The 16,501-nt window shown below is 40.9% G+C and overlaps 1 protein-coding gene across 1 annotated transcript in view; it reads right to left on the bottom strand.

Moving 5' to 3' along the window:
- Nucleotides 1-16,501, bottom strand: part of LOC309442899 (cytosolic phospholipase A2 epsilon-like) — a gene marked incomplete at both ends in the record, with an annotated part of 35,083 nt that overhangs the window by 12,690 nt on the left and 5,892 nt on the right. Inside the window, 9 exons of the mRNA XM_082059232.1 lie at nucleotides 877-914; nucleotides 2,064-2,150; nucleotides 2,266-2,432; nucleotides 2,875-2,932; nucleotides 3,765-3,807; nucleotides 5,082-5,122; nucleotides 7,930-8,061; nucleotides 8,539-8,675; nucleotides 12,781-12,853. Coding sequence (XP_081915358.1) covers nucleotides 877-914; nucleotides 2,064-2,150; nucleotides 2,266-2,432; nucleotides 2,875-2,932; nucleotides 3,765-3,807; nucleotides 5,082-5,122; nucleotides 7,930-8,061; nucleotides 8,539-8,675; nucleotides 12,781-12,853 — 776 coding nt within the window. The remainder of the gene's footprint in view (nucleotides 1-876; nucleotides 915-2,063; nucleotides 2,151-2,265; nucleotides 2,433-2,874; nucleotides 2,933-3,764; nucleotides 3,808-5,081; nucleotides 5,123-7,929; nucleotides 8,062-8,538; nucleotides 8,676-12,780; nucleotides 12,854-16,501) is intronic.

Below are 16,501 nucleotides of genomic sequence, written 5' to 3'. Positions count from 1 at the left end.
ATTAAATTTATTTATGAGATTTCTCCACCATCAGATTTGGGTAAAATCAGCCAAATGATTGCAACTATATTTGTAAATGAAGACATGCAAGGGGAACTGAGATGGCTGGAGCTGTAAAAGCCAGTTTCCATTGTAAATCAAGATATAAATGAACTGCTTTTAAAGTTCTCTGATTGTAAAATAAACAAATGGAAAGCATTTTTCCTGTTCTGGAATAGTGCTGGTTTTCCTACTGTCATTGATCACTTACGTTTCTGAAATGAATGATAGAAAAATTCTGCTTGAATTCAAAGTTAAGTTATTTTCCCCTTTTACTTCCTAGTCAGGCACACACAGAAAAGATCAGTTTACCCGGTTCTGTGTACCACATATGGTTATGGATAACATGGAACATCTTCATGTTTACTGATGAGTATTAATGAGAATGTCTATAAATGTCAAATCACTAGCCACGTTGTCTACCTGAACTTCTGCTCAATATACACTTCAGCTGCTACTGAACATTGACAGTTAAGAAAAAAACAAATATTTATAATTTCTGATCAACTTTACTGTTTACTTCTGTCCATTCTGGTGTTTTAGTCAGCTTTGTTGTTTTTGTGAATTTCAGAGAATGACGTTGATCACAAATAATATACTGTGGTCAGAAGGGAAGGGTTAATGTTAAAATAAATACATGTTTATCAATATTTATTGATTAAAGCCAAATCTTCCTAAGGTTATTTATGTATAATTTGCTGTGCATGTATTTTACGTTTTATAAAAAGCAGGTTCTAGTTTTCAGATTGAAAATACCTGCTTGTGTCATTTCCATGTGGCTAAAACAATATCAAAATCAATAACCTAAGTTTTCAGGAAGAGAAGAAGAACTCTTACCAGCTTTGTGTTCTCACATTCAAGTCAAATCTTTTCTCCTGGAAAACAAGAATGTACACTGTAATTTCTTTTTTTTTCCCTTTCTGTCTTGAGGTTGGAGCTTGATTTAGACCCCAAGAAGGTCTGGCAATTGCAAAGTTAAATGTCTGAGATCTCGGCACATACTTCTGAAAGCATTCACTTATCTTTGGTGGAACATCTCTGCCCACAAATCCCAAACACTTCCAGACCGCAGAAACCACTAGCAATCTTAGTACAGGAGGTTCCTTAGACCCATGCAGTAGGTCCTGTTTCCCGTGTTATTCACAAGCTTCCTGCAGCATCCTGAAATACTATTTTTGCATGTTTCCCGTTCTTTATGTTCTAATACACAACACATCTTTGACATCCTGGCCACAGTCTCACAGTGAAGAGCCTGCAAGTTTGCATTTGCTGCTGTCAAGACTTCATCCTGTCTTAAAACAGTTATTGCAACCTTCATAATAACTTAACAAAAATATTCTGTTTTGAGAGAATGTTTTAATGGTTTTGAAATCTACTTCTTCACAATATGACTATTAATATTTGGACAAGATTGTCCCTAATAATCTGGAAATCTGTAGGTACTTCTTAGCAGAAACACTTTTTTTTTTTTTTTTTTTTTTATAGTAAGGATCCTTTTCTTCTATTAACTTAATTCAAAATTATACAGTACATAGATGTATTTCATGCAATAATACCATTATATTCTTTAAAATCCATACAATATTTCTAATATTTTCAATATATTTTAATATACTGTCCTTTGAATCACAAGGTTTACTAGGGGCAAGTTTATTGACTTTTTCCTAGCTTGTGTACAAGGAGCAACTTTCAGTTTGGACCCTAAGCGAAGGATGAGTCAGTGAGCCTTTGAGTAAAAGCAGGAGAGACATACTGAAGGAATCACCATATTTTCTTGTTGGTCTCTGTATCCGCTATTGGCACATAAGAGTGGCATCTATAGACTAGTTGAGACTAATGAAAGGTCAACCTTCTTCTGTGAAGAAAACAGTTGAGAAACAAAGCTCCTGTTCAAGGTCTGAGAAAAAGTCAGAACATTTCTCACCTTCTTATAAGCCATCTGGGGCAATATTATGGGGACTTATAGAAGGAATGATTTCAACTTGAGTGACCCTTTATTCCTGAAGTCTGGAAGTGATGCTCACCTCTGCAATGGTTGTTGTCCTTCCCATGGGCAGCGAATTCAGCATCACCACAGGGGAGCCCGTCTCTGTACTGTACTTACAGGTCCACTGGGAAAATAACACACTTTAAGGAGAAAAGCAGTAAAGGGTTTACCCTCTCCCCCTCCTCCCACTTTCTAGAGAGGTACTCATGGTCAGTTCATCAAGTCCATTTCCAACATACAGGGTGGTAGCGTCTCTTCTTTGGCAACATGATGTCCAGTGTTGGCTCCGCGTACTTGATATAGTGGAATGTGGTGGGACCTGGCGGACTGGCCACTCCATCAGGGCCCAGTGTGATATCCCGTGTCCCCTCAAAGGAGCCCCTCACAGTGAGGGAAAGCTCTTTCTCTAAAAGAACAAAACAAAGCTTGTGAGAAATGTCACTATAATTTAACTGGAAAACTGTGCTGGCTTGATAATAAGTGGGGTGCTGTAGAGTTTGGACTACAGCTTTGTCTGGTGGAAAACACTCTGAAGGGAGCACTAGCAATGAAGGGAAATGAACAAACAGAGGCTGTATACATGGAAATGGGAGTCTGAAAGCTCTTGCTATTCTATACGACTGGAATTTCAACTTTGATGTAGGTCTAACAGACCTTATCAACATACACATGAGGGAGTACAAGATACAGTCACAGAAGCCTATAACAACCTAATGTGTTTACCTGGTGTTAACTGCACTGTATACTGTAGATACTATTTATTTCTCTAATACATTATATAAAAGAGGCATCCTCTCATCAATAAGCATATAGTTGTTTGTAAATAGATAACAAAGCAATAATCTTACTCGATTTTTGCTGTGCCTTCTCTGCCACTTCAACTTCCAAGCAGCAAAGTTCACGACACTGTAAAAGACCGGGAAAAAGAATCTGTGAGAAAGATTGTCCCATCCCAGTCTTGTTACAGAGAACCATGAATCACTCAGCTTTGGACATGTCTTGTTCCCTGAAGTGCCTAGTTCCCTGGTGATTCTGGGCTAGAAGCTGCTGACTAATAAAAAGGAAAATCTTTGAAGGGAGTTGTAGAGCATCCTCCAATAAAAATGGCGTACAACTGGGAGCAGTAAGAGGAATATGGAAAATAAGAAAATCAGGAGCATTTTTAGGATGTTAAGATAGATATAGAGGGTTAAACTGGGAAAAACATAAATGAAAGATATTTTGCTGAGTGACCTAGAGTCAATAGTAGAAAAAGTTTTCTGAGGAAGCATTGCTATTGAGTTTTTTTAATGGCACTCACTCTTCTTTCACATAATGTAATTACAATAGGTCAATGCCTAGTGCTGAGCTTACCCACTAGATATGGCTTGTCTCCCAGAGGAGGAAAGGCCTGGGTAGGTTATCAGCAAATGGCTTCACAGTGTTTTTACCACTGTGCTTTAATAGGCAGCGGTACATTTTTGAGAAACTAGTACCAGAGGAAAGGTCTGTATGTGTGTGTGTGTCATGTGTCAAAATATAGGACAAATGGGAAATAGTGGGGTATCACCAATGAATAGGACAATAAAATATTAGTATTTCATTCTCAAAGTATCTTCAACAGGAAAGGGGTGGGGGGTGAAAGAGAAAGAACTGGCCTACTGGCTATTTTATAGTTCACAGATTCTCTAACCCACACCCTCCCTCCCCCTTTATATTAAGGAAATACTTGTAGAAAATTTCTTCAGAAAAAACATACCACCAGGACTCCATTGGTAGCAATGGCTTCGTCAGGACCAGAACTAGGAAACAAAATTAAAAATATGGATTTTTTAGATCAAACAAATGACTATTCATCCTTGCCCAAGATGTTGCCTTTTCTCCCCCTTTAGAAGAATGATGGGCAGAGGGACCTCAGCAGCTATGCAACAAGCTCCTTTTCGTGCTTGCTCGGACTGCACACTGCGCTGAGAGGACTTGCTTCTGTGCCAAAGCTAAGCAATGTGTATCACAGCCACTTTTTTGCAGTGCAACCTCATGATCATCTACAATGGAATCTGCAGTTAGGCAGTCAGATTCTTTTTCTCAGTAAAGTACATGTATCTCAGCAGTAACATGCTAATACCATCAGAGTGGTTCCAAAGAATGTTTATTGATATGGTGATAGGCGCAATATAAATGTAAATGTAAATGTAAATGTAAATGTAAATGTAAATGTAAATGTAAATGTAAATGTAAATGTAAATGTAAATGTAAATGTAAATGTAAATGTAAATATAATACGCCAGTATATCCCCATTGGGAAGCCCAGTTCTATGTATTTGCTGATATACAAATGCAATCAAAGGGGCAGAAGGCAGTGGGTATGAATTACATGAAAAAAAAAATATCAAGATTATTCAGGTGAAGTCAGGAGAGGATGTGGAGTGACTTGAATTCTGGTCTTGGCTCCCCACTAGTTCGAGGGCTGACCTTAGGCTGGTCACTTTATTTCTGCTGTGCCTTAGTTACCTCATAGTAACACAGAGACAAAAATACTGATTCATATGAACAGCAGGTTGACTCTGCTGGAGAAAAAGCCCTGCACTAGAGTTTCCAACACATTATCATTGTGTTGGACAGAAAGACAACAGAATTACTAGGATGAAAACAGTGCTGCAAGGGAAAATCAAAGGAGTCAGAGATACACTGGAAATCTGGACTGAACGGTTCAGTATCAGGAACCTGTCTAGCAGATAAGCTGAAACAAGCATGGAAAGATTGATAGACATGCATGCACACAAAAGCTTATGCACACACACTCGTAAAGTGTCCTGAACTATCCCCAGGTAAACAATCTGACATTGTGGATAGGAGAGACAGCGCTGGGAGGTGTCTTTGAAAGCAACTGAACTACAGAGCAAGCTGACTGGAGGGATCGGACAGAAGACCTGCTCTAGCAGAGACTGCAGTAAAGATGCAGGAGAAGTCTGCCACTTTTTTGCAGAAATCCCACCAAGTGTGACTTCTAGTGCTGTCTTTATGTTTTAGCATTTAACAATTTTTGCATTTTGTAAAGAATCTATATATCACTTACGCAGGCTCCAATTTGAATTCAACTTCTAGCTCCTCCTTGGCCTGAAAACAAGAACAAGAAGTTAAATGAAATAGCTATATAATGCTTTCATTCTTGTCTAAATCCAGGTCCCTGCTATGCAATATTGAAGTAACTGGTTGCAATGCACAGCCTGTGATAAATATTTTAGACTGGAAGGTCTGAAAAAAAACATTTCAGAACAGTTTAATGTTTCCTTCCTCATCTCCTTCCTTCTACAAGTTATCATCAAAACAACCTGTACTTTTAGCTCTTTGCATGAAGGTTCTCCAGAAAGACAATTTGCACCTTGCTTTGTCTTCTGAATTCTACCTTTTATTCCCATCTATTCCTACCACTGTCCTGCTGTGATTTACTGTCCTTGCTATTAGCTTAGAAGTTAAAGATCCTTTCCACCCATCACTTTAACATAATAAACAGAGACTGGTTTTATTGAGTCATTAAGAGTTACAGTTTTGCAACCCTCTGTCAGGGGGTGTTGATATGCATGAGCTTGTTGTGAGTGACCTAGTTTGGGTACCAGAAGCAATTTGCCCATGGAAGCAAGAAGTAGCATGTAAGATATTTCATTGAGCTCATCCATAGACCTCAAAGGGATTCTAGAATCTTTTTTCTCTTTTTTTTTTTTTTTAATAGATGGAAAACTAAGAAATAGAGTAAATCAGTCATTCAGAGTTCCAAAAGTGCACTAATTCTGATAGATGAGACAGCAGACTCAGGCCTAGAGGTATTGCTGCTGTGCACTGCAGAAGACAGTGTTGGGGTACACACAGGGACAACTTCACTTTTGCCTTTGGGGTGAAAGTTGATACAATCAAAGAGGCAGGGAGTAGTGGCTATGAATTACAGGGGAAAAAAAATATTATAGACCGGTCAGCCTCACCTCCATCCCTAGAAAGGTGATGTAACAACTTATCCTTGGTGCCATCTCAAGGCATATCAAGGAGAAGAGGGTCATTAGGGGCAGTCAACATGGCTTCATCAAGGGGAAGTCATGCTTAACCAGCCTTATAGCCTTTTATGATAACCAGGTGGGTAGATGATGGCAAAGCAGTGGATGTGGTCTACCTTGATTTCAGTAAAGCATTTGACACAGTCTCCCACCACATCCTCACAGCTAAACTGAGGAAGTGTAGTCTGGATGATCGTGTAGTGAGGTGAACTGTGAACTGACTGAAAGAAAGAAGCCAGAGAGTTGTGGTCAATGGGGCAGAGTCTAGTTGGAGGCCTGCATCTAGTGGAGTGCCTCAAGGGTCAGTACTGGGACCAGTACTATCCAATATATTCATCAACGACTTGGATGACGGAATAGAGTGCACTGTTAGCAAGTTTGCTGATGACACCAAACCAGGAGGAGTGGCTGACATGCCAGAAGACTGTGCTGCCATCCAGCGAGACCTGGACAGGCTGGAGAGTTGGGCAAGAAAAAAATTAATGAACTATAACAAGGGCAAATGTAGAATCTTGTATCTGGGCAAGAACAACCCCAGGTTCCAGTATAAGTTGGGGAACGACCTGTTGGAGAGCAGTGTAGGGGAAAGGGACCTGAGGGTCCTGGTGGACAGCAGGATGACCATGAGCCAGCACTGTGCCCTTGTGGTCAAGAAGGCCAATGGCATCATGGGGTATATTAGAAGTGGGGTGGTTAGTAGGTCAAGAGAGGTTCTCCTCCCCCTCTACTCTGCCTTGGTGAGACCACATCTGGAATATTGTGTCCAGTTCTGGGCCCCTCAGTTCCAGAAGGACAGGAAACTGCTGGAGAGAGTCCAGCGCAGAGCAATGAAAGTGATGAAGGGAGTGGAGCATCTCCCTTATGAGGAAAGGCCTCTTTAGCTTGGAGGATACTGAGGGTTTACCTCATTAATGTTTATAAATATGTAAAGGGTGACTATCAGGAGGATGTCACTCTTCTCGGTGACAACCAGTGATAGGACAAGGGGTAATGGGATCAAACTGGAACACAAGAGTTTCCACTTAAATATGAGAAGAAACTTCTTCACAGTGAGGGTGACAGAACACTGAATCAGGCTCCCCAGGGAGGCTGTGGAGTCTCCTACTCTGAAGACATTCAAAACCTGCCTGGACACATTCCTGTGCAACCTCATCTAGGTGTTCCTGCTCCGGCAGGGGGATTGGACTAGATGATCTTTCGAGGTCTCTTCCAATCCCTAACATTCTGTGACTCTGTGATTATTCAGCCTCGGAGTTACTCAGGGGTAGCTTGCAGTCAGATCCCTCCTCTACCTACCACACTGTTTCAGCCATATGTTCTTCAATAATTTATAAAAATACTGGCAGGAGGGGCTCAGGCTCTCAAATACAATTTTTTTACCATATTTTTTTGTGTTTATATTTTCAACGTCAATTCATGCACTCATTGTTGGGATAAGTCATCCATGGCAGATTCAGGAAGTTCACCCCAAGGATTTGGAAGTGTTGTATAACCCTCCACTGGTTTCTTAGTTGCTTTATTTTAGCCTCCTACATGATGGAGCCACATAGCTGCTGGACCAGTGACAAATGGGAAAAACAATCCTTAAGTTCAGGCCCAGGAAATAAAACAAAGACACTTTGCCAAGACTATCAACTAATACTGACTTCCAGGGCTTGAGCAGCTGTAGCCGAAAGGGATGAATTCATGGAAGATATCACAGACAAGAGCTGCAATAGGCATTTCCAGAGACATGGGAGTAGGGTAAAGCAATACAAAACATAGGCCAGGAAACAGAAGTACCTTAAAATTTACAGTTCAGACTTGAAAACTCAAGTAAGTGTGCCCCTCACACCCCCTTCTGCCAGGTCTTGCAGGCACTGATCTCACAGGTCTCACCTTTGGGTTGGGCTTAAAACACAGGAGTGCTGTTCTATCAATTGGAAGTTTAGCAGTATCAAAGAGAGCACAGAGGAGATGGTCATCTGGAGTAGCAAAATCCTCATCATAAACTGTCAGCTCCAGCACGTTCTAGAAAAAAGAAGGCTTTTTCAGTTTTTCTACAGTCTGGACATCACTAGGGAAGAAGAAGCATTGAGGATGTACTTGAGAAGAAAAGTGCATAAATTAAGCATCATCCCCCTTTGGAAAAACATACCGTGAATCTAATATTCATTCTTCCACAGTTCATTTCAATTGCTGTAATCTGAGTAATACATTGGCCATACCTACACAACAGCTTATTTAACTCCCAAATTCTGTATCCATCTTTCACTGATTCATAAGCCTTTAGTTTCCATAAAACATCAATACTGAGTTCAGTTCTTTCCTAAACAACATGATTGAACAGGCACAGGAACTCAGTCATCTCTGCTTTTAAATAATTTGAACACTCCCTTATAATGTGCCACATCTTAAGCAACTCCTGGGCACAGTTCAGGAGATGGATAGGACCCACCACACACCGAATCTTCAGGCTGCTTCAAGCAGACAACTTTGGCTCCTTACCTTGACCTGACTCTGGATCCTGAAGTAGAAGGTTTCGTTCCACACCGGATTGTTGGAGTTTCTCATAGTTTTAGTGCGGCATCTTTCACGTGTCGCAGTTGGCAGCCACAAGGACACGTAGCAGTCAGCCTGGCTAACTGAGTACGGAAAGAGAAAAAACAATTGCTGATGTGGCAAAGACAGTGGTGCTGCATGACACTGAAAGGGTTACTGCATAGTAGCAAGAGCAATGAGATTTTTAAAGACAGAAATACCCGGTGTAATGTAACTTTTATAGGTGTCCTCTGAGAGGGAAAAAGCACAGACCGTAAGATGACCTAGAGCAGAAAGTGGTTTCTGTTCCTCCTTGCATGAGTTACAAACAACAGTGATATTGTGTTCAAAGGAAGAGGGTGAGAATTTCCTCTTCTAGACAGCCACTTTCTTCAGTTTCTCAACTGACAAGTTTTCCTGTGCTCGTCTGTGCTGCTCTCTGATGAGATTATTCTAGGACCCTCCTCCCCCTCTTGATAACAACTGCAAAAGGTCTCCATCTCTACCTTGTCTTCAGTGATTTTCTTGGTGAGGGTTTGCAGAACTACCTCTGTTGTAAGCAATGGCAGAGGCTCCCTCCATAAGGAGCTCATTGAATTAGACACAGGATCTTAACTAACTGCCAGCTCCAGAAGAGGGACCACATTTCTCCATTTCTCTCCATAAATGCACTGGGAGAAGGCTAGTGAAGAATATTCCATCCCACTTCCCAAAGGCACCTAAATTAATCTCAAATGGCTACAGCCAAACATAGGATGGACTGTGTGTGGAAGGAATGCAATGTTTCTTCATGCAGGTTATGCAAAATACTTCAGCAACTTGAAGCTCTCTCACACAGTTCTTAACAATAAAATTATCAGATATAATGTAATGCAAAAGGCAACTAACTTTGAGAATGGATGACCTTTGATGTGAGACTTTTGAGAGAGACAAGTGATGATAACAGTAAGTGGAGAGGACCGTTCAGCAGCAGGTAAGTGATATATATATGATATATCAACTGACACTATAATTGTCACTTTTCTTCTTTTTAATATTATAATGCAGAAATTGAAAAGGTTTTTTAATTCTGCCAAATATTTGCTAAAGAAAATAATGTGGTGGAATTAACACATTCCTGCAGAGTCAAAAAACAACTATTCCTCTGATGGAAAAAATTATTTGGAAAATATTCAGCAGGCCCATCCCTCTCCCTCTCTTGTGCTTTTCCACATTCCACATCTCATCTTGGATTAAAGAAAAAATTAAATTAGATTCTGAAAACAGTTTAACTGTCCATGTCTAGAGTCTGCTTTAACTCACTTCTACCTTCCCATTACTCTTCTGTCTTAGTCTCCTTCCCTATACTTTCTTCTTGTGTTATTTGTGTGGAAATGTCACCTCCACCATTCAGGTTTCCTGCTTTCCTTTCCTTTTCTCAAGGAACAAAATCCCAAAGGGAAGGAAAAAGGCTGCTATGAGCTCCCTTCCTACTCTGCATTCAAGCCAACAAGTGGAAACAACAGATATTACCCCAGTAACATGTTTCCCCCACACAGATGGCACAAGGGGCTTTGCGGACTGATGACTCCAAGAATCCTGATTCCAAGGGGTGTCTTTTTCACTTGACATATTGGTTGCATATTATATCCCTTTGCCTCCTGCTCTCCTCATACTCATGCCCAATTTGCATTAAGGGTACAAATAAAAAATAAGCAGCATCAAGAGCCTAATTAATAAACAACACAGAGACACTGCAGAGCACAGATGATGCATGTCACAGCAGCCTGCCACTCACTTCTAAAATAGAAAACATCAGCTACTCATACTAAATGTCTCCCCAGTAAGGGTAGGTCTAGTCAGCCTGGGCAGTCTGGCTGCCATACACATCTTGCCTTGCTTAGGTACATCAATATCTCTCTGAAGGAGGAACAAAGTGTCTCATCTCTGCCTTTTTATTGCAAATGAAGTTGCTTGTCTTTATTTGATTTATAGGCAGCATTGATTTAAGGACTAGATTTAAGGCTACCCTCTTTCTGTCTTAAGACACAACTTTTACTTGCCTACTACTTGTCAAATTCCAGCATTCAGTCTATATGCTTCCAGGAAACACGTCTGTCTTGGACTGGGCATTTCGGGGAAGTCTCACCTGGGAGAGTTTATCTTTTTCCCAAGGCTGGGACAGAAGAAAAATCATAAGGCTTTTTCATGTTATAAAATAAATCTTTTATCATTTCACTGCCAGGTAATAGCCCTTTTACACCTTGCTACAGAGTAGAAGAAATAAGCTAATTCTAGAGCAGTACTCCACCTCACCTACCCTCCATCATTCAGGCAAAGCCAGAGTAGGGATCTCCCACACCAGAGTTTGCATCGGGAATACCGTGTTTCATAATCCTTGCTAGACTTTTGCTCCATAAATAGTTTATTTTTTAACAGATATGCTTTAACATTCACACATTCTGTGATGAGTTCCACAGTTTACTTCTATGTTGCTTCTGTTTTAAGCTTCCCATTTGATAATTTCTTTTAGTGCTCCTTTATTCTCATATTTCGAAAAAAATAGTGAAAAATTACTCCTTACCTTCTCCCTCCTGTTCCTTTTTGTACAGCCACTGTCCATGTCCTCCTCAATAATTTCCCTTCCACTCTTTAAGCCTGCAGCCTGTTCAGTCCCTCTGGATGTGAAAGCTGTTTCAGATCTGTCATGGTAGATTGTTTTGTTCCTCCATTTTGTCAAGTGTCAGAGGTTTTTCAGGGGACCTACTGAATATAGCCCCCTCAGAGAACTGTATGAGCATCAGTTTGACTCTGCATAACTGTTAGGGGTTTTTTGTTTTGTTTTGGTGTGTGTTTTTTGTTGTGTTTCTGTTGCTATTGTTGGTTGGTTGGTTGGTTGGTTGGTTGGTTGGTTGGTTGGTTGGTTGGTTTTTTGTGGGGACCTGGGGGTTGGTTGGTTGGTTGCTTTGTGTTTGATTCTTTTTCTTGAAGAATTTTGAAACTGTGAAAATAGGTATTCAAATATGCTTGGAGATCACAGAAGTAATTATGCTGATTTGAAAACATTTTTAAAGTAATTGTGTGACTACCATCGATCTCCATTATTACTGGAGATCAATGACTCTTGTCTGGCTGGCAAAGTACCCTGATCTACTGATGTGATTCATCATTCTTGTTTCTCAACTATACTTTGAGATACAAAGCATATCAAACAACCCTTAATTGCATGATGCAGGCAAACTAGTCAGCTGTGTATTTAATGCAAAATACTGCTTCAGTTCTGCTTGCACAATCTCTTCCTACAACCTAGTTATTTGTGATTTTGTCTTGCTGCCTGGCATGCAGAAGATCTGAAAGGAGTCCTTGATGAAACCTTTCTTTGTTATTGCTTCATCACATGTGTGCCACAACCATAGATGGGGAGGGAGGTGCAAGTGTATGGAGGTGAAGTGGTGTGAGGGAGGTGCAGAGAGTGTGACCCAATGATGTGACCTCAGATATGGCTCGTGTATCCCTCACTTGGGGCTGGCTCACAGCGAAGACTTTCATTGTGTGAAATGCCTCTCCCCACTGCACATGTGGATAGTCCATGTCCTTTAACTAAACTGTGGTATTTTCCTTTCCTGCTCACTCACTTCCCACCACTTTCCTCCCGTGTGTCTCGCAGGCTTGCACAACTGCGAGACTGTTGCAAGAGTGTTAGAAGGGACAAGGCATCCAGCTCTCAGTCAGCACCTTTTTTGACAGTCATTTCAGGGTAATTAATAATGGCATTAGCCTGGTGGTAATGATTTTAGAAAGTGTTTTCTTGTTCATTTCATCTGTGTCAGAGCCAAGATTGGGAGGGGGGAGAGGGCGGGGTGGGGAGACTAAAAAGTTTGTTCCTGCCAGCCACAATTCCCAAGGTGCTGCAATTCAACAGCAAAATCACCCCTTGCTTTTGAAAACACAGGATACAGTCTCTCTCATCTACCTGTGCCAGAAACTCTCCCTTCTTTGGGAGAAAGTACTTATCCTGAAAAATACATTCAAGTCTTAAAACCAATCAGAAAGGACAGGAATAACATTCAATGAAACAGCAGCAAGCAGCAAGGGCTGACCTGGTTTACAACAATTAGTTTACTTAAACACTGGCTTGTTTCAGAAACACCTGGAAAAGGTTGCGGTACAATTATAAAGGAAAACTTGTTGCCTGTACCCTGAGATACCACTAAGAATGGAGATACTTACAGGTGTCCCCTCGCTGGACATTTCTCATCCGGATGATCCTTACAGTCAGCAGGTAGCAGGGAGAGGATAATATCTGGAGAAGAACAGCACAAAACAAGGTATAAATAAGCCTTCTGTGGGAAAAAGTATCAAATGTGCAAACCAACCCAATGCTACAAAACAATAATATAGTCAGTAAAGTCTGTGTCAATCATCTCACTATTCTGCAGATGAAAATCTGCAACATAAGCCTCTGCTATTAAAGAAGTCTTGCTTTAATATTCTAGACATTTTACTGTCTTTTTGCTCTGTTACCCTGAGAGTCTGGATGGCTTATCATAGCAGAAAAGAAAAGGACAAATTCATGTCAACTGACACTGTCTGTGAGATGCTTGCAAACCTCCTTGCTCTATTACTGCAGAGTTTAGCTCTACACCATAGGTACAATAAGGCTCTTGAACAGAGTAAATGCACTGGTGAGCACCAAGGTGGAGTTGTCAAAATACTGAAAGTCCCCTTAGTAACCACACATGAGGTTCCATCGCTTTGAAAAAAGTGCTGTGAAGAATACCTGTTGTCGCTGCCTCTCATGGGATAAACCTGTAGTACCATTCTGAGAGCTGTTTTTGCCTTTTACTTCAAAAACATAGATTTCTCTTTTTCCCTTTTATAACCGTATGGGGAAAACAGTAACAATAATCTGAACTTTTGTAAATCACAATTATGAGATAAACCAGTGGCTGAGAATTGTTTCCGGGGGATTTTGGGGGTAAGGCGTTAGGTATAGGTTGACTTTGGGGAAAAATTAAGAACAATACTCCCCTCCAAAAAACCCTTAAGATTGAAAGTGTTTAACTTCCTTTGGTCCCTTTGAATGTCTTAGCCATAACCTTCTATAAAACAAGTGTCTCCAGATTTTGTGACTGCAGGGACCTCTTCCTATTTATTATTAGAGGATAATGTGAATTCCTTCCTCTAAGGAAGGCGATTTCCTGCTTGCTCATTCCACAAAGCTGTCTCTGGCTCAGTCCTATCTGCAAAGGCCACTTTGACGAAGCAAATAAATAAATCAGCATTTCCTGTGGTTGTGGTACACGATCATTTCCTCACACTCCTAGAAACATTTCCACCTGCATAAGTGGTTACAGCAGAGCCCTCCAAATAATTCTTTTTGTCAACTGCTATTTTTATCGACTGATTTCCTCTCATTTAGGAGCATCCTTCTATTTCTATAGCACTTCAGAGACTTCCTAGAACTACTATAAACAAGCAGACAAAATAGATGTTAAGGCAGATAAAGAGAAGCTGGCAAAACCTCACTTAAAACAATGTATGCACTATTGCCAATTTTTTTTTTTAGATAACAGAGCAGAAAGGACTTTATTTTCAGACGCGAAGACAATTAGGCCTCCTTTGTCACAACAAATTAATTGCTCAATCTATGTTTAAAATTCTCTCTTCTGTCTCCTAACACATCGTGTTATGTTAAGATGTTTTTGTTGAGATCTTAAAAAGGGCTCCTGCTTCCACCCCTCCTATATATGCCTCAATAAATCTTTGGTTTTTTCCCTTTTTTAGTACTTCACAAAATTCACCCTCAGCAACCCGTCTACTTTCTACTTCAAGTGTTCTCAAAGGAGAGAAAGCCTAACAGAAGCTGCAAAATTTGCAAACAGCAACTGATGGGTGAGTATGTCCTCAGAGCTACCCTGTGCAAGGACACTGGTTCACATTTCAGAAACAGTATAAGCATATTAATACAGCTCTCCACCCAGTTAATTAACCCTTCTTCTCAGCTGGGTAATTAGCAAAGGTGGATCACCACACTCACATGTTAGGAATCAGCTTGTGCACCTCAGCATATGCCAAAGAAGGCAGAAAGTCATTGTTTGGTAGGATCTGCATAAGCATGGGACAATTCTTGCAGCCATTTATCTCAGGAGATTGCAGAAAGTGCTGCCAGCTCCTGGATCAGCTCCAGCTATGCTTCCTCAGGCAAATGGCGTTGTTTGACTGAGAACTGATGGATCCAACATCTGCAAAGCCACTTGAGATTCTTAGATAAGAGACATTAGGGAAGTGCGGTTGGTTTGGTTTTTTTAATGATTATTACATATTTCTGCCATCTGATCACCTGTCTCCCAGTTCCTATTAACAATTTTCTAATGTGTTGGCCTAATTTCCCCACCTGGCATGGAGAAATCAGTTCTCAGAGATGCAGGTTTCACAAAAAGTCTTATTGAAGTTTCACCTAAGATCAGTGGCTTCACAGAAGCTACAGAAATCAGGACCTGCGCTGGCACTTTGGGAGAGGCAGATGTCACCAGCCAGTTATCAGAGAAAGATGCAGCAGCCAAGTGCTGGCCATCCTGGCAGCTGAGGCACCTGCTGGTGGTGGTAGTGAAGACAACAGGGAGCGCAGAAATCACCCAGCTATCAGGCCTCGTTAGTTCTGCTGCTCCCAGGAGGATTTGCTATTTTAGTTAATTCCAGTAATGTATTAAACAAACAAACAAACAAATTAAATAGCAACTGGGACAACCATAACACGATGTACTAGTATCTAGCTATACAACAAAGAAAATAGCAAGTAAGCATGCATAATGCAAAGGATAGAAGTTTTGTTATTCTGTTTACTTAAATCTTATTATGTTGTCTTTAACAACAACAACAACAAAAAGGCTACTGCTATGTCATGATGTTTGACATATGGAGAGGTTTCCACCACAGCCTTGAGTGGTGGAAGACCCCAGGCAGTGTCCTGTTCTGGGGCTAACAAGGGGCTAACACTACAACAACCACTTAGCGCTGTCATATTGTCGCTTTGCTTTTGATAAAATCAAGAATGATGTAGTTGGTCTGTCACTGTTTCACTGACTGACAATCTGTTGGCTTGTCTTCATTTTGGGCCTTCCAAAATTGTGGTCATGTACAGGCATGTATAACACAGCTGCATGCAATGTAGAACACTGTGACACCAGTACACAAGCAGGGTGTGCACTGCTAGTTTCTCTGTACTCCCAGGGCAACAAAGTTTTACTGGGATTTTCTGAACAACAGCTTCATCAAATGTAGAGCAAATCTCAGTGTCTTCTTCCAGTTTTCCACCACTTCCCTTAAAAAAGAATAACATGGTATGGTACTTGGCACCAATTTACTGTGTTGGTGGAAGTAAAGGATTCCTCTGTCACGTGAATGATTCCAACTTTCTTCCACCCAGATGAGTAAGAATTTGAAAACAGAAATTTCTCTGTTGTGAGCTCTCCGGGGATGCAGACTGTCAGCATTCCTGGCAGATTTGTGCCTCCATAGGTCTATCCCAACCCTCTTTAAGTCACGCTTATATTCAGATGTAGGTATGTGTGGCATGCATCCATCTCAAGAAGGAGTGCTGTAAATTACTGCACTAGTTTAGCTGATACATCCCGTCGCCTCACAAGTGCCTGTGGAGCTCCAAGATGACAGTACTCCTTAATGACGCAAGAGCCCGTGAGACCAGAGGATGTCTATTCTTCTCTACTTCTTTTTCATCTGCTTTTCTTTCATCGTGTTTCTTCAGCCTCTAGGTTTCTTCATCTGATAGACTCTTCCAACATAGGCAGTTACTAGCAGCATCTTTCCAGTTTGCGGTATCAATGGTTTGGACATTTGCCACTCTACCACGTCTACTGTAAACCATCCCAGTCTCGCAATTCCACAGCAGTAGAGTCAAACGTATGCTGGATCAATGCATATTTTGGTT

Source organism: Streptopelia decaocto, assembly GCF_964273445.1.
Source record: "Streptopelia decaocto genome assembly, chromosome: 7".
Classification (NCBI taxonomy): Eukaryota; Metazoa; Chordata; class Aves; order Columbiformes; family Columbidae; genus Streptopelia; species Streptopelia decaocto.
This window is presented reverse-complemented; position numbering and strand designations above follow the sequence as displayed.